We start from the raw sequence: 18,551 nt of genomic DNA, 5'->3' as shown, positions 1-18,551 counted from the left end.
TAGTCACATGTACAGGGTTGCAGGTGTGATGGCAGGGTACAGGGTTTAATAGTCACATGTACAGGGTTGCAGGTGTGATGGCAGGGTACAGTGTTTAATAGTCACATGTACAGGGTTGCAGGTGTGATGGCAGGGTACAGTGTTTAATAGTCACATGTACAGGGTTGCCGGTGTGATGGCAGGGTACCGTGTTTAATAGTCACATGTATAGGGTTGCAGGTGTGATGACAGGGTACAGAGAGAGAGAGAGAGAGAGAGAGAGAGATGTAGAGACAGTGATTCTCAGGCTGATAGTTCTGCCAAAAAGAGAGAGAGCAGGGGCTAGCATCACTGCTTAATCCCTTCCATCCCTCCATTTCTCCCTCTACCCTGGGAGACAGCCCTAACAACGCAAGACATGAACTGTCAGCTCAGTCCCTGGCTCTCAAGACAAGACTAAGCTAAAAACATCAGGTAACTATCAGAGAGAAAATGAGAGAAAGAGACAGAGAGGGTAGGGAGAGAGAGAGAGAGAGAGAGAGAGAGAGAGAGAGAGAGAGAGAGCGAGAGATAGTATTCAGTGAAACTCACTGTATCCAGGTGGAGCAACAACAGGTGGACTAACTGAACCCTAGCAACAACATCAACCAATCATCCTCTTTACTGTGTACTATAAACCATAGGTCAACAGCCCTCACCCTCTTTCCCTCAGCCTACCAACGAGGAAACAGAGAGAAATAATTGAAGAAATCAAGACGTCAGAGGTGATTGAGTGTAATAGGTGCTGGCCAGGGTTTTCTCCCTGAGAAGGAAGAGGAAACAGAGCAGAGCCTAATGAGTCACAGAGCGTAGAGTAGAGGAGAGCCAGGCAAGAGGCCAGCAGCCAGCTTTAGAGAGGCCCAGCAAGGAGTGACTGAACCTGGACCACACTCCTCTCCTTCTCCCCCTCTGTCTGGATCTCAAAGCCACACTGCTTCTCTATACAGTACCACACACACAAGTATGCATGAGGGACACAAAATAACATTTACATTTCAGTAATTTAGCAGACGCTCTTATCCAGAACAAATTACAGGATGCTCTCAACCACTAGGCTACCAGCCACGCGACACACACACACACACACACACACACACACACACACACACACACACACACACACACACACACACACACACACACACACACACACACACACACACACACACACACACACACACACAAAGAAAGATCCACCTCACACTTTCACCCCTTTCCTGTAAACCCTGACTGTTTCAACTTCCAGTCAACAAACGTGACCCATGGAATAGACGGAATAGATGTAGGCAGAGACACAATCTGAAGACCAATATATGGCTATATATATAATCAGCTTTTATTGCTTTATTGTGGCAATAGACGATGAGTCAATGCCAATGGGTCTTGATTATTTTTTTGATCATGTTTCCATACGCTAGTGTGTGGAGGACTCACAGACAAGACCAGACGGAGAGAGACGTGTGAGGAAGTGGACATGTACACTGACCTGGTGGCTACAGCCTCTCCGGGGAAATAATGGCTTTTGAACACCAGGGCGAAGGCCCCCTCCTAAAACAGGATGAAAAAGAGGAGAGAATATGCTAGTGTTCATGATGATGATGATGAAGATGATGATGAAGAGGAGAAGAAGGATGAAGATGAGAAGTAATTGTAAAAATGCTAAATACATGGGAGGAAAATGTAGACATCAGTTTCAGTCGAACAGACAAACAGTGAGCTTAAAAAGCAACATTGAAATTCCCTGTCTCTTTTTAGATAGACTTCTTAACCTGTATTCCCCCTCGTGGGGGTAGTAGTGGGGATGTGAGAGAGAGATGATGGTGATGTTTAGGGAAGCTAAGGGGAATAAGACCCTTATTGCATAAAACCAGTGGGGGGAGATAGAGGGGAGAGGAAAGGAAGGAGGGGAAGAGGGAGATGGGGAGAGGAGGGGAAGGAGATGGAGAAGAGAGGGGAGAGGAAGGGAAGGAGAGAGAGGGAAGAGGAAGGGAAGGAGATGGGAAAAGGAGATGGAGGAGAGAGTGGAGAGGAGGGAAGGAGGGGGGAGAAGGAGATGGATGAGAGAGAGGAGAGGAAGGGAAGGAGAGGGAGATGGAATAGAGAGGAGGGGAAGGAGGAGGAGGAGAGAGGAGAGGGGAGTGAGTGGAGAGGACGGGGAAGAGGGGAGAGATTGAGAAGAGGGACGGAGGGAGTGGGGTGGAGAGAGAAGGAGGAGGGAGAGGAGAAGAAAGAGAGGGGAGGCAGTGGTCTTTAGACTGTAAAGGGTCTGCTCTGGTCTGGTTTCTATTCGCCCAAACCCTGTGAAGCTGTAAGATACTCTTGATCCTCTGTGATCTTCTCAGAGCTTTTACAGGGAGCCAGGGAGAGGGGAGATGGGCCTGGGATGAGCCAGGGAGAGGGAAGATGGGGCTGGGATGAGCCAGGGAGAGGGGAGATGGGCCTGGGATGAGCCAGGGAGAGGGAAGATGGGCCTGGGATGAGCCAGGGAGAGGGGAGGTGGGGCTGTGATAAGCCAGGGAGAGGGGAGATGGGGCTGTGATAAGCCAGGGAGAGGGGAGATGGGGCTGTGATGAGCCAGGGAGAGGGGAGATGGGCCTGTGATGAGCCAGGGAGAGGGGAGATGGGGCTGTGATAAGCCAGGGAGAGGGGAGATGGGGCTGGGATAAGCCAGGGAGAGGGGAGATGGGCCTGTGATGAGCCAGGGAGAGGGGAGATGGGGCTGGGATAAGTCAGGGAGAGGGGAGATGGGGCTGTGATAAGCCAGGGAGAGGGGAGATGGGGCTGGGATAAGCCAGGGCGAGGGGAGATGGGGCTGGGATAAGTCAGGGAGAGGGGGGATGGGGCTGGGATAAGCCAGGGAGAGGGGAGATGGGGCTGTGATGAGCCAGGGAGAGGGGAGATGGGCCTGTGATGAGCCAGGGAGAGGGGAGATGGGGCTGGGATGAGCCAGGGAGAGGGGAGATGGGGCTGGGATAAGCCAGGGCGAGGGGAGATGGGGCTGGGATATGCCAGGGAGAGGGGAGATGGGCCTGTGATGAGCCAGGGAGAGGGGAGATGGGGCTGGGATGAGCCAGGGAGAGAGGAGATGGGGCTGGGATGAGCCAGGGAGAGGGGAGATGGGCCTGTGATGAGCCAGGGAGAGGGGAGATGGGGCTGTGATGAGCCAGGGAGAGATGAGATGGGGCTGGGATAAGCCAGGGAGAGGGGAGATGGGGCTGTGATGAGCCAGGGAGAGGGGAGATGGGGCTGTGATGAGCCAGGGAGAGAGGAGATGGGGCTGTGATGAGCCAGGGAGAGGGGAGATGGGGCTGAGATGGGACGGGCTCCAATAAGAATTTTTTTTTTAAATTTTATTTATTATTATTTATTTTTTTGCAACAACATTAAACACAAAAGAGTTTGTTAAGAACTGAGCGAGACAGAGAGAAAATGAGAGAAAATGACTGGACAATCTAATAAGTGAAAAAGTGATTAAGTAAGTTAGTCTGTGTCGCTCCTGGTCCCCAGATACAGATGTGATGTCACTAAAGATGTTGTTAGGGCGGTTGCCATGATGACTGTTTTGGCGATGATGTAACGCTATTAATAGGACGGAAAGTGAAGTAACATCATACTGGGCTCAATGGAGATAGATGGGAGGAGGGGGGGAGATTATAGGCCAGATTGGACTCAATGACCCCCTCTTTGACACAGAGCTACGGGACAGGGGTATGGTATGATGACGTCATCGAGAGGAACTGGGAGATATTGTTGCTCTGTTGTTGTTAAAAACATACCCATTTTACAATGCTGTTTAAGAGCTGGCATTCATCATAGTGCCAGATGGAATCTGAGGGGGGTTCTTGTTATTTTGTCAAGCAATTCATTTTTGTTTAGTAGCAGTAGTAGTAGTAATAGTAGTAGTAGTAGTAGTAGCAGTAGTTGTAGTAATAGTAGCAGTAGTAGTAGTAATAATAGTAATAGTAGTAGTGATAGTAGTACTAGTAGTAGCAGTAGTAGTAGTATTAGTAGTAGTAATAATAGTAATAGTAGAAGTCAATGTAGTAATAGTAGTAGTAGTAGTAGTAGTAGTAGCAGCAGTAGCAGTAGTAATAGTAGTAGTAGTAGCAGTAGTAGTAGTAATAATAGTAATAGTAGTAGTAGTAGCAGTAGTAGAAGTCAATGTAGTAATAGTAGTAGTAGTAATAATAGTAGTAGTAATAGTAGTAGCAGAAGTAGTAGTACTAATAGTAGTATTATTAGTAGTGATAGTAGTAGAAGTCAATGTAGTAATAGTAGTAGTAGTAATAATAGTAGTAGTAGCATCAGTAGCAGTGGCAGCAGCACTAATAGCAGAAGTAGTAGTAGTAGTAGTAATAATAGTAATAGTAGTAGCAGCAGTGGCAGCAGCAGTAGTAGTAGTAGTAGCAACAGTAGTAGTAGTAGTAGTAGTAGTAGTAGTAGCACCATTGGCAGCAGTAGTAGTTGTAGTAGTTGTAGTTGTAAAAGTAGTAGTAGTAGTAGTGGTAGCACCATTGGCAGCAGTAGTTGTAGTAAGAATAGTAGTAGTAGTAGTAGTAGTAGTAGTAGTAGTAGTAGTAGTAGTAGTAGCAGCAGCAGTAGTAGTAGAGTAGTAATAGTAGTAGTAGCAGAGTAATAATAGTAATAGTAGTAGTAATAGTAGTAGCAGTAACAGTAGTAGCAGAGTAGCAGTAGTAGTACATTACTTAGTAGCACCATAGTAATAACATATTAGCACAGGGTTGAGGTGTCCCAGTACTCACCAGCTGTTGAATGACCCTCTCCACCAGCGTAGAGAAGGACAAGTCGTCTCTCTCACGGTTGTCGTAAACATATTTTATCAGTTTAGGGATGACCTCTGTGTCCGTCTCGGACTCAAACTCGTAGCCCTTGGAGATCTTAAAGAGGTTGGGGATCAGAATGAATGTTACAAGCTTACTGAAGCAGCACTCCCAGATGTACCTTTAGCAAGCATAACAACTCCTCTAGACTAACAACTCCTCTAGCATAACAACTCCTCTAGCATAACAACTCCTCTAGCATAACAACTCCTCTAGACTAACAACTCCTCTAGCAAAACAACTCCTCTAGCATAACAACTCCTCTAGCAAAACAACTCCTCTAGCAAAACAACTCCTCTAGCAAAACAACTCCTCTAACAAAACAACTCCTCTAGCATAACAACTCCTCTAGCATAACAACTCCTCTAGACTAACAACTCCTCTAGCATAACAACTCCTCTAGCATAACAACTCCTCTAGCATAACAACTCCTCTAGCATAACAACTCCTCTAGCATAACAACTCCTCTAGACTAACAACTCCTCTAGCATAACAACTCCTCTAGCATAACAACTCCTCTAGACTAACAACTCCTCTAGACTAACAACTCCTCTAGACTAACAACTCCTCTAGCATAACAACTCCTCTAGCAAAACAACTCCTCTAGACTAACAACTCCTCTAGACTAACAACTCCTCTAGACTAACAACTCCTCTAGCATAACAACTCCTCTAGACTAACAACTCCTCTAGCATAACAACTCCTCTAGCATAACAACTCCTCTAGACTAACAACTCCTCTAGCATAACACTCCTCTAGCATAACAACTCCTCTAGCATAACAACTCCTCTAGACTAACAACTCCTCTAGCATAACAACTCCTCTAGCATAACAACTCCTCTAGCATAACAACTCCTCTAGACTAACAACTCCTCTAGACTAACAACTCCTCTAGCATAACAACTCCTCTAGACTAACAACTCCTCTAGACTAACAACTCCTCTAGCATAACAACTCCTCTAGCAAAACAACTCCTCTAGCAAAACAACTCCTCTAACAAAACAACTCCTCTAGCATAACAACTCCTCTAGCATAACAACTCCTCTAGACTAACAACTCCTCTAGAATAACAACTCCTCTAGCATAACAACTCCTCTAGCATAACAACTCCTCTAGCATAACAACTCCTCTAGCATAACAACTCCTCTAGACTAACAACTCCTCTAGACTAACAACTCCTCTAGCATAACAACTCCTCTAGACTAACAACTCCTCTAGCATAACAACTCCTCTAGCATAACAACTCCTCTAGCATAACAACTCCTCTAGCATAACAACTCCTCTAGCATAACACTCCTCTAGCATAACAACTCCTCCAGACTAACAACTCCTCTAGCCTAACAACTCCTCTAGCATAACAACTCCTCTAGACTAACAACTCCTCTAGCAAAACAACTCCTCTAGCATAACAACTCATCTGTTAGAAAACACAGCAGTATTGCAGTTCTTGACCCAAACCGGTGCACCTGGCACCGTCTACCATACCCTGCTCAAAGGCACGCAAATCATTTGTCCTACCCATTCACCCTCGTAATGACACACATACACAATACATGTCTCAATTGTCTCAAGGCTTTAAAAGTATTCTTTAACCTGTTTCCTCCCCTTCATATACACTGATTGAAGTGAACTTAACAAGTGACATCAATAAGGGATCATAGCTTTCACCCAGATTCACTTGTCATTGAAAGAGTTGTTTTGCATACTCAGTGTATTTTACCATGTATTGAGACTTCACCTGCCACAAGAAACCAGTGAGACAGGAAACAGTGACAAACTTAATTAGTACGTACCTTATTGACTTATTGTTATAGCATATCAACTGCTTATGATAAATGAATTGCTAATAATTAGTGATAACATCGGTAATAGCTGAGATATGGTCAAATGGGGAAAGAACGGGGTAAACGACATCAAAGTACGTACTTGAGAAGGGTGTGGTTCAGAATTTGGTTTCTCCCTTTGTAGTTTACAGCATGTATAGTACAGTCATGACTGTGGCAGAAACAGCACTACTTTCCCAGCAACTTTCCCTGGTGTATGTTTATTGTAAGTGATATCAATAAGATATCCTAGCTTTCACCTGGATTCACCTGGTCAGTCTATATCGTGGAAAGAGTTCTTAATGTTTTTATACTCAGTGTAGTTGCAATGGGACAGGTATCAACATTATATACCACAATAATAAGGAGCGGCAACTAGTAATACCAGTAGCGGTAGCTATAAGTAACTATTCAGGATGGCCTGCTTATGTGGCAGTTGAAAGAGGTGTGGGTTAAAATGGAGGCGGGAGAGGGAGCTAGCCTGCTACAGCTGTAATCGGCAATCAAAATAAATGTTCTATCACAGCGACCATATTCTTTTTGGAGAGCCCAAGTGATTTCGGGCATATAAAGTTCATATTGAAAACTATTTCTTAGATGCATACTTTCCGATTTGACGAACTCCCTTCCTTATTTAAATCACTTGCGCTGCTCACGCTGTGAAGTCCACAATGTAGAGGGGAGCTGAACAAACGCTGTAGGATTTCTACATAGCCTATGTACGACTTCTGCCTAAAGTAAACATTGCCCATTGCCACTTTGTCAATGCCATTTCAATTCACTTGCATTTGTGTGGAATAGTGCAACAGTCAAAAAGCCCTACACAAAGGACCCAGGCCTAAGATTGTCAAAGGCAAAGCTTCGCATGACAGAAGGCTTGAAACCCTATAACACTTCTGATCATATCTCGGACCATAACCAAGGGTTTGACCCAAAACAGCCTTGATACTGAAATAGAGTGAAACTACAGAAATACATACTGGGGAGTGGAGGGGTAGGGTAGGACTTACCAGGTACTTCTTTAACTCTTTGTAATTGGTGATGATACCATTGTGGATGACAACAAACTCTGGGGAAAAGAGAGAGAGAGAGGGAGAATACAGTAAAGATACTGTACAAAATATGTGTAATATGATGTGTGCCTGAGGAAGGACATGGCTATGGTCAACTGAAGTAGAACCTGTCTGTCTGTCTGTCTGTCTGTCTGTCTGTCTGTCTGTCTGTCTGTCTGTCTGTCTGTCTGTCTGTCTGTCTGTCTGTCTGTCTGTCTGTCTGTCTGTCTGTCTGGCCTCTGTCTGTCTGGCCTCTGTCTGTCTGGCCTCTGTCTGTGTCTGTCTGGCCTCTGTCTGGCCTCTGTCTCTGTCTGGCCTCTGTCTCTGTCTGGCCTCTGTCTCTGTCTGGACTCTGTCAGAGGCCAGATACCTCTGTGAGGTGTAACTCTAACTACACATTGACATCTCTGGACAATTGGTAAACAGAAAAAAAGCTCTCTCCCCTCCGTTCCAGAAAACTATGTGGCAGAGCAGTGTGTGTGTGTGTGTGTATGTATGTATGTATGCATGTATCTATGTACAGTTGCAAGAATACATTTGTGAACCCTGGATTTCTGCATTGATTACTCATAAAATGTGGTATGATCTTCATCTAAGTCGCAATAATAGACAAACACAATCTGACTAAACTAATAACACACAAACAGTTGTACTTGTCACATTTTTATTGAAGACATTGAGTAATCCTTCACAGTGCAGGATGGAAAAAGTAAGTGAACCTCTGTGTTAACGACTTCTCCAAAAGCTATTTGGAGTCAGGTGTTTCAATTAAAGAGATGAGATTGGAGGTGTGGGTTGCACAGGTGCCCTGCCCTTTAAATAAAGCCACACAAAACCTGGTTTCTGACAAATCTGTTCTTCTCCAGAATGATTGGTTAGTTTGAACCATGCCTCGATTCCAACAACTTTCAAAGGACCTTAGAAGACGCATTATAGAGATGCAAGAAGCTGGAAAAGGTTACATTTGCATGGCTAAAGACCATGGTGTTCATCAATCCATAGTAAGACAAAATGTCTACAAATGGAGAAGATTCATGACTGTTGCTACTCTCCCTAGGAGTGGGCGTCCTGCGAAGATCACTCCAAGAGCACAAAGCGCAATCCTAAAAGAGGTGAGAAAGAACCCAAGGGTAACAGCAAAAAACCTCCAGAAAACTCTACAAACAACAATAGTCTGTGTTCATGTGTCCACTATCAGAAAAACACTGAACAACAATGGTGTTCATGGAAGGACACCACGAAGGAAACTACTGCTGTCTAAAAAAAACATTGTGGCACATCTCAAGTTTGCCCAAGACCACCTGGATGTACCATAATGCTTCTGGGAAAATGTGCTGTGGACAGATGAGACAAAAGTTGAACTTTTTGGGAAAAATGCACAATGCTATGTGTGGAGGAAAAAGGGCACTGCACACCAACACCAAAAACTCATCCCAACTGTGAAGCATGGTGGAGGGAGCATCATGGTTTGGGGCTGCTTTGCTGCCTCAGGGCCTGGACACCTTGCAATCATTGAGAGAACAATGAATTCAAAAGTGTATCAAGACATTTTACAGGAGAATGTCTGGGCAGCAGTCTATGACCTCAAGCTTAAGAGAGGTTGGGTGATGCAACAAGACAATGACACAAAGCACACAAGTAAATCAACTAAAGAATGACTGAAAGGAAGAAAATTTGTGTTTTGGAATGGTCAAGTCAGATTCCTGACCTTAACCCAAATGAGATGCTGTGGCATGACCTGAAGAGGGCTGTGCAATCAAGACAACCCAGAAATATTGATGAACTGAAACAGATTTGTAGGAAGGAATGGTTCAAAATTCCTCCACGACGTTGTGCAAGTCTTCTGAGCAGCTACAGGAAACGTTTGGTGGAGGTTGTTGCTGCTAAAGTAGGATCTACAAGTTACTAAATTCAAAGGTTCACTTACTTTTTCCAGCCTGCACTATGAATGATTACTCAATGTCTTCAATAAAAATGTGAAAAGTACATCTGTTTGTGTGTTATTAGTTTAGTCAGATTGTGTTTGTCTATTATTGTGACTTTGATGAAGATCAGACCACATTTTATGAGTAATCAATGCAGAAATCCAGGTAATTCCAAAGGGTTCACAAACGTATTCTTGCAACTGTATGTATGGCATGTGTGCGTATGTGTGTGTAGTGTGTGTTACCGTTGTTCTTGTCGGAGCGCTGGGGATGGCTGTTGAGGGCACTGGGTTCACCGTGTGTGGCCCAGCGTGTGTGAGCAATGCCAAAGTGTGTGTCCAACTCCACCTCCAGATCCATGCAGTCTTTCTCTGCTCACAAGACACATCAAGATCAATGCCATTAGCATGTCATTTTACATGTATGGCAATGACTGAACAGTAACATGAAAGGGAGAAACATTGCATCGGTCAATAAAGGTGCATTATAAAGCACTGTGATAAAGGGTGACGCTGACAGGGGACTACGGAAGTGTAATTCAACCTTTTAGCATTACCTAACGTAGCAGGTGTAAAAGAAAGGCCTGAGACTAGATCCTCTACATACTGGTCTTGACGAGAAGAAGAAAAAAAACTGTCAGGGGAGGTTCCCTTCTGCACTGTTCAACCAATCCAGTAAATGTGGAGGAGGAGTTAAGATGGAGTGTCGCCAGAGACAGTATAGTACGTAGGTTTAGTAACTCTGTTGTGTCGCCTTGTTAACGTGGAAAAACGGAAGTCGTGCCACACGCACTCTTTTCATTCCTCCTGAAAACCTGAACATCCAGTTGTTGGGGACTCAGCAGAGGCTTCCCTTACCGTAACCCTACACTGTCGCCTCTTTCATTAGAGAGGTATTAGTTATGGCAAAGAAGAAGGGAAGTAAACTGGAAGGGTCCTGAGGCAGAAGGACAGAGGAGTTACCAAGAAGAGAGAGAGCTACAGACTATAGAATACTTTATAAACACATAATACTGACGCCTGACAACAGGAATGTGATGGATGCAGGTAGTCATGAGACCTACTGTAGAGCTCTTCATCCAGGGCCTTCACTTTGCCTTTCTTCTTGATGAGAACAATTTTGCCATTGTCTTCTGTCGTTGTCTTCTTGTTGCCATCCACAGCGATGCCTGAAACAAGAGAAACAAGGCAATCTTATACCAATACCAACCTTAAACCAATCATCATCAATGCAGGCTATATTAGCTGGCTAGTAGGCTGCAGGGCCAGTCAATGAATCAGTTCAACTTTAACTGAGACAATAGTCATGACAATGTGAAAGCTTGTTTGAAAGACTCCAAATCCTAATCCATTTAAAACTCTTTAATGTGATTAAATGATCTTCCCTGAGATCATTCGGGGAAGAGTTAAGTTGTTAATTTAGAGCAAAGAGCTGATTACTGTGGAACCCCTGTGAATGTTAACCAGCTGATTACTGTGGAACCCCTGTGAATGTTAACCAGCTGATTACTGTGGAACCCCTGTGAATATTAACCAGCTGATTACTGTGGAACCCCTGTGAATATTAACCAGCTGATTACTGTGGAACCCCTGTGAATATTAACCAGCTGATTACTGTGGAACCCCTGTGAATATTAACCAGCTGATTACTGTGGAACCCCTGTGAATATTAACCAGCTGATTACTGTGGAACCCCTGTGAATATTAACCAGCGGATTACTGTGGAACCCCTGTGAATATTAACCAGCTGATTACTGTGGAACCCCTGTGAATATTAACCAGCTGATTACTGTGGAACCCCTGTGAATGTTAACCAGCTGATTACTGTGGAACCCCTGTGAATGTTAACCAGCTGATTACTGTGGAACCCCTGTGAATATTAACCAGCTGATTACTGTGGAACCCCTGTGAATGTTAACCAGCTCACATAGAATGACAGGTAATGACTGTGGGTGTGTGTGTGTGTAGCATATGGGTTTTACCGTCCATGAAAGGGGCTGTGTTCCAGGATAAACAAACATGGGGGGGTTCATGCGTGTCTGTGTACTCTGGAATATGCCATTGGAGGAATGCCAAAGCAATAGTAAATACCAGTGAGGCAGATATCATTGGTGCACGGTGAGGCTCAGAACAGAACTAAAGGCTACAGATTCTCTCCTCACGAGGGCTCTCTACTACTACCTTCTCTGTTATAAATTCAACTCATCAGACTTATCTGAACGTTGCTGACCGATGCCCTGTCCCACATCAACCCCTAGCTGTAGCTATGAACAGATAGTGGAAGTAATAAGGCATTAGAGCTAGATGGAGTGCCCACACCAGTTTCAGATGGAGCATGTAATCAGATGTCCACACCCCACCTCATCTTACCTGTCCTACCTGTGTGTCAACTTAGCCCTGATTCCTGGACCTAGATCTACAATGCACTCATCAGGATGATCTATAACTGACAGCAACTGGCAGCTATCAGCTGCCTTGTAAGTGGCAGTGTAAGTGGGCCTTCCCTGTGGCTCAGTTGGTAGAGCATGGTGTTTGCAATGCCAGGGTTGTGGGTTTGATTCCCACGGGGGGCCAAAAAACAAAATGAAATATATGCACTCATTTTGCTCTCTAAGTCGCTCTGGATAAGAGCGTCTGCTAAAATGTAAGTGATTAGATACCATACCTTCATTATGACCACACAGAGCATGTACCAATACTGTCTTACCAGCCTGAAGCACACAGGGCAGAAATCAGTAGTCCTTAGGGTTTTATGATGTAATAGTGCTTTACTATGAGTTGAGTTGTGCTATAAGCCTTAAACTGTCTGTACAGTTACACAGTAAGGTTGGATACATTAATTGTGTGTGTGTTCAGGGTGATACCCAAGCCGACAAGGTGAAAGATCTGTCGATGTGCCCTTGAACAAGGCACTTAACCCCAATTTGCTTTAGGGGTACTGTACTACTATGGCTGACCCTGTAAAACAACACATTTCACTGCAAAAATGTAACTGGGAAAATAAAACATATTTATTTCTTTACCTGCTGAATCATAGCCTCTGTACTCCAGCCTCCGTAGTCCCTTCACCAGCGTCTCAAATATCTCCTTTCTGGTGCGAGGCACACAGTAATTCAGGTAGGCAAAGATCCCTACAATGAGGCCAAGTGAGAGAGAGAGAGAGAGAGAGAGAGAGAGAGAGAGAGAGAGAGAGAGAGAGAGAGAGAGAGAGAGAGAGAGAGAGAGAGAGAGAGAGAGAGAGAGAGAGAGAAAGATAGCGAGAGATACAGAGGCATAGAGACAGAGGAATAGAGACATAGAGACAGAGACATCAAGACAGAGACAATGAGACAGAGAAATAGAAATAGAGACATAGAGACATAGACATAGAGACATAGAGACATGAAAACAGAGACATAAAGACAGAGACAGAGACATAAATAGAGACAGAGACAGAGACATAGAGACAGACAGAGAGAGACAGAGACATAAAAATAGAGACAGAGACATAGAGATAGAGACATAGAGACAGAGACAAAAAGATAGAGACAGAGACATAGAGATATAGAGACAGAGACATAGAGACATAACGATAGAGACATAAAGATGGAGACATAGAGACATAGAGACAGAGACATAGAGACAAAGACATAGAGACAAAGACAAAGACATAGAGACATAAAGATAGAGACATAAAGACAGAGACATAGAGACAGAGACATAGAGACAGAGACAAAGACATAGAGACATAAAGATAGAGACATAAAGACAGAGACATAAAGACAGAGACATAAAGACAGAGACAGAGACATAGAAATAGAGACATAGAGATAGAGAGAGACATAGAGATAGAGACATAGAGACATAAAGATAGACAGAGATAGAGACAGATATATAGAAATAGAGGTATAGAGACAAAGATAGAGACATAGAGACAGAGACATAGAAACAGAGATATAGAGAGAGACAGAGACATAGAGACAGAGACATACAGACAGAGACATAGAGACATAAAGATAGAGACATAGAGACAGAGACATACAGACAGAGACATAGAGACATAAAGATAGAAACATAGACACATAAAGATAGAGACATCGAGATAGAGGCATAGACACATAAAGATAGAGACATAGAGACAGAGACATCGAGATAGAGGCATAGAGACATAGAGACATAAAGATAGAGACATAGAGATAGAGGCATAGAGACAGATCAGCTCTCTGGTCTTTTCACAGCTTTTTTTACCCTCCCTTTCCTTCTTCAATCTTCATATTCAACTTGAGCCTTTTTATCAGTTATTTTACTGAAATGAGCAGTGTGTAGGTATAATGTAGATTGCACATTCAGTACTGGGTTGTTGAGTTAGGGATAGGGCTGCCATTTCCCATAGTCGTGTTACAATTCGTCCTATATTCTGTTTGCAAAGGGTGTAAATCCTATTCTGTTGTTATGGTGCAGCAAACAGTTGATAAGATGAGTCTTGTACTATACATTTTTTACAGTGTATTCATTCAAATATAGAATAAAACGCTCAGCAAAGTTGCGTAAGAAATTGAGAGCAGACGGATAAAGTGTCACTCAGTAACCCAACAGTTGTTTGTTGTATTTCATAATCCTCTCTTCCTGTGTTTGGAAAAATCCTCCTCTATAATATACTGTAAACATGGAAGCAGTGGCCTATGCAGATGGGTTACTGACATGGCCATCTTTTTTTCTAAGTGAAATTAAATCATAATATATATATATATATTATGATTTAATATATATATATATATTTGTTTTGATTTTTTTTGATTGTGCACACAGTAACTGAGCTTTATTGCACATATTAAATATATATGGTTGTATAACATAGGAACTGTAGTGATAAACCTTCTTTATAAACTGTTGTGTAACAGTATAGCTTCCGTGCCTCTCCTCGCCCCTACCTGGGCTCAAACCATCTTTTTTTCTAAGTGAAATTAAATCATAATATATATATATATATATTTTTTTTTATTATTATTATTATTATTATTTATTTATTTTTCTATTTTGTTGTATATCAATGAATTAGTCTCTATCCAACTGGGGAAATAATGGTAGCATTTATATAATATTTGCTGCTGTCTGAATATTTTATTGTGGTTCCTTAATTATTTGTTATATTATTATTTATTTTTTTAAACTGCATTGTTGATTAAGGGCTTGTAAGTAAGCATTTCACTGTAAGGTCTACACCTGTTGTATTCGGGCATGTGATAAATACAATTTGATTTGATTTAAAGGGCCTGTCTCAATTAGCAAACCTCCTTTACAGTGTACTACAGTGGTTCCCAACCAGGGATACTAGGAACTGAAAAGGGATGGGAACCACTGGTGCACTATATTGCTGGGGTTCTGATAAAAACATAACACGCTTTATGCTCTGGAGAGCACCTCAATGGGGATCCGTGATGTGTGCAATTAAAGTTCCCAGTCTGCGCGCTGTGCGATGGAGGGAGGTTCAGGTAGAACCCTCACCTTCTGTGGAAAGGGTTATCCATGTAACCCCAAATAGTTCTACCTGGATTCAAAACAGGGATAATTATTCAAAGGGTTCTCCTATGGGGACAGCCGAAGAAACCTTTTAGGTTCTAGATCGCATCTTTTTTTCTGAGTTGCTGAGAAAAGCGAACTGGCCGACCTAGATATACTGTCTCCTGTAAAGCATTGCTTAGATTTCTCACCTCGAGGCAAAATAGTTACTATTACTATTAAACTAAAAGTATTTAATACTATTTATAAACGTGTTCATTCGAGCCCTGAATGGTGATTGGCTGACAGCCATGGTACATCAGACCATATATCACGGGTATGACAAAACATGCATTTTTACTGCTCTAATTACATTGGTAACCAGTTTATAATAGCAATAAGGCACATCGGGGGTTTGTGATATATGGCCAATATACCACCGCTAAGGGCTGTGGGCTGTGTCCAGGCACTCCGAGATGCGTCAAGCTTAAGAACAGCCCTCAGCCGTGGTATATTGTGGTATATTGTGGTATATTGGCAATATACCACACCCCCTCATGCCTTATTGCTTAAACAACCCTACATTTTCATGATAATGCATAATCATATTTCAGCAACAGAAATGTGCATAGGCCTAGAATCCAACGACTCGATTGATACCTACATCTTTAAGCATAGGCTACGTTTCGTTTTCCCAAAAGTTGGACATTTGAGAATGAAGCTCCATGGGCTGATAATATCACATCGATGTGTATCATCGTAACCTGCTCACAAGACAATGCTGAGCTGTCATTGACAGGCCTACCCCAAGGAGGTACATTGACACGTAGCAGCTCAACGTCCTATTCAGGATGCATGGAAGAAGCATGTTATCTACGGCGGAGGATCAGAGTCCCACAAATATATTGTACTGAGGACCGCAGCTTAACTCTATTACATTAAATCGAGGTTTATATTTAGATATAAAAAATGCCTGAACTGACATGTAAATTGCCTACAAGGATGGCACCTCATTCAGCATTCAGTGACGCACATACACAAACTGTCTGAACGGACTGGTTTAAAATAGCCTACAATAACAACATACATAATCATTTTGTCAGATATCAACAATAGTAATAACCTAGGCTAAACTAACCTAATCATGTTTTTGAATAACGCGTAATCTGTCTCCTGATTAGGCAATCCAGATTCCCAGTTCCATGATGCACAGTGAAAGATGTAGCTCTATCTGACCTTACCACACATGGTTCTGATTGTCTTGTCCAAATGGATACTATTCAAGGCGATGGCCGGTTCGTGGTAGTTTACGCCGTTACTACTGTCAGTAGTTCCCGAGTAGAATTCAAATGAAACTGTGTAAAACTTCTCACTCCCAGCATTTATTTAAAGCCAGTTCCGCGAGCGCGGGCTCCACCCCCGGCCTCGTCTCCAAGGCAACTAGGGTAACCACCCTTTCACTGTAACGTACACCTTCATACTGTAATGTGGACTACTTCCTAGAACTCAAATTTGACTGTAAACCTGTCCTTCCATATTCCAGAGACTTCACATCATACTATAATGGAGACATCATGTACACTGAACTGAACTAATACCTGGCAATTTGCATAATCAAAAAGAGACCAAGGCATTCTTAACAAACTTCCATGGAGGTAAAGCTTCCTGGAAGCATATTTTCTATCATCAGTGATGGTTATCAAGAACCTGGGAATGTAACTTGTGATGAGTTATGAAAGGAATTTTATATGGAAAGTCTAAACATCCTCCTCATCATCATCCACATCATCCTCCTCATCATCTTCCTCTTCCCCCTCATCATCACCATCTTCCTCCTTCCCCTCATCATCATCCTCATCATCAATATTAATAGATGTTCTTGCATATAGGCTGGTCTAGTTCTTGTGGTAGTTTTGTTTGGTGACTCTAGCAGTCTGGACTTACCACCTGGCAGTCAAACCTGGGTTGTACACCTCAAGACCATGTTATTCCACAGAGCTAAAGCCTAGGCTCAATCTTTCCTGCCAATGGAGTCTATAGTTCAGTCCAGTCTTAATCATACCATTACTGTCAGTGGGGCACTGATATATTCCCAATCCCTGTAATTTTACAATCGTGACATGGTGGTTTATAACTTTGTAGGGTTGGCCAAGGGAGGACCTTGAGAGTAATTACTCACAATCATTTAGCAACAAATAAAGGGCGATAGAAAGAAACATCCACCAAGGGATAGCCCACCTTAAATTAATGGCAGTGAATACAGAGAGATTTATTTAGGCGTGGGTTGATTGTGCACACAGTAACTGAGCTTTATTGCACATATTAAATATATATGGTTGTATAACATAGGAACTGTAGTGATAAACCTTCTTTATAAACTGTTGTGTAACAGTAAAGCTTCCGTGCCTCTCCTCGCACCTACCTGGACTCAAACCAGGGACCCTCTGCAAACATCAACAACTGCCTCCCACGAAGCATCGTTACCCATCACTCCACAAAAGCTGAGCAAGGGGAAAAACTACTTCAAGGACTCAGAGCAAGTGAAGTCACCGATTGAAATGCTATTAGCAAGCACCCCGCTAACTAGCTAGCCATTTCACATCGGTTATATTAAGGTGATGCAAAGTGATATTTGTCCACAGTGTTGTTTGATTGACCGTTTCTAAAGAGAGAGTAGAGGGTAGAGACAGTCAGAACAGAAAGACAGAGGGGAGAATACACACAAAGAAAATGGTTCTATATAGTGCCAAATTAGGGTTCTTTGGTTTGTAACCATAGATGATCCCTTTTTGGTGCTATATAGAACCTTTTTTGAAGGTTAATTAAAGAACCTTGCTCATAAGGTTCTAAATGGAACCTGTATGGTGCTATAAAGAACCCTTTCCTAAGATTATTCAGTACAAATTGATTCATTCTCAGTAAAAGTTGAGTCAGTAGAAGTTGAGTCATTCTTAGTACAAGTTGAGTCAGTCTCAGTAGGAGTTGAGTCAGTCTGATAAAGACCTGACTGGACTATAGACTCCATTGGCAGGGCAAGTTGGTATAGTTGCTCTGATTATCTATCGCTCTACGTACAAGTTGGTTCGGAGTGATCTCGTCTGAGACCCGAGCCTAGGCGTTTAGCTATGTGTACTAACATGGTCTTGAGGTGTGTTGACAGCCCAGGTTTGACTGCCAGGTGGTCGCTCCAGACTTCTGGGATTGCCAAACAGAACTGCCACAAGAACTAGACTAGCCTATATGCAACGACATCGAATAATATTGATGATGAGGATGGTGAGGGGAAGGAGGAAGATGATGATTATGATGAGGAGGGGGAGGAGGAAGATGATGCTGAGGATCATGATGAGGGGAAGGAGGAAGATGATGAAGATGAGGGGAAGGAGGAAGCTAATGATGATGATGATGAATAAGA

The 18,551-nt window shown here is 43.0% G+C and overlaps 1 protein-coding gene across 2 annotated transcripts in view; it reads right to left on the bottom strand.

The window, feature by feature from the left end:
* Positions 1-16,683, bottom strand: part of LOC106611946 (glutamine--fructose-6-phosphate aminotransferase [isomerizing] 2) — a 33,898-nt gene extending 17,215 nt beyond the window's left edge. For both annotated transcript variants that reach the window (XM_014212647.2, XM_014212649.2), the window contains exons 1-7: positions 16,378-16,683; positions 12,682-12,789; positions 10,723-10,827; positions 9,905-10,030; positions 7,693-7,751; positions 4,782-4,916; positions 1,505-1,566 (exon numbers count right to left, since the gene is read on the bottom strand). In XM_014212647.2, the coding sequence (XP_014068122.1) occupies positions 1,505-1,566; positions 4,782-4,916; positions 7,693-7,751; positions 9,905-10,030; positions 10,723-10,827; positions 12,682-12,789; positions 16,378-16,384 (602 nt within the window). In that variant the 5' untranslated portion in view covers positions 16,385-16,683. The remainder of the gene's footprint in view (positions 1-1,504; positions 1,567-4,781; positions 4,917-7,692; positions 7,752-9,904; positions 10,031-10,722; positions 10,828-12,681; positions 12,790-16,377) is intronic.
* Between the last annotated feature and the right edge of the window lie 1,868 nt (positions 16,684-18,551).

The sequence above is a fragment of the Salmo salar genome, chromosome ssa09 (genome assembly GCF_905237065.1).
Source record: "Salmo salar chromosome ssa09, Ssal_v3.1, whole genome shotgun sequence".
NCBI lineage: Eukaryota > Metazoa > Chordata > Actinopteri > Salmoniformes > Salmonidae > Salmo > Salmo salar.
Note: the sequence above shows the minus strand (reverse complement) of the source record. Positions and strands in the feature narration are given on the sequence as shown.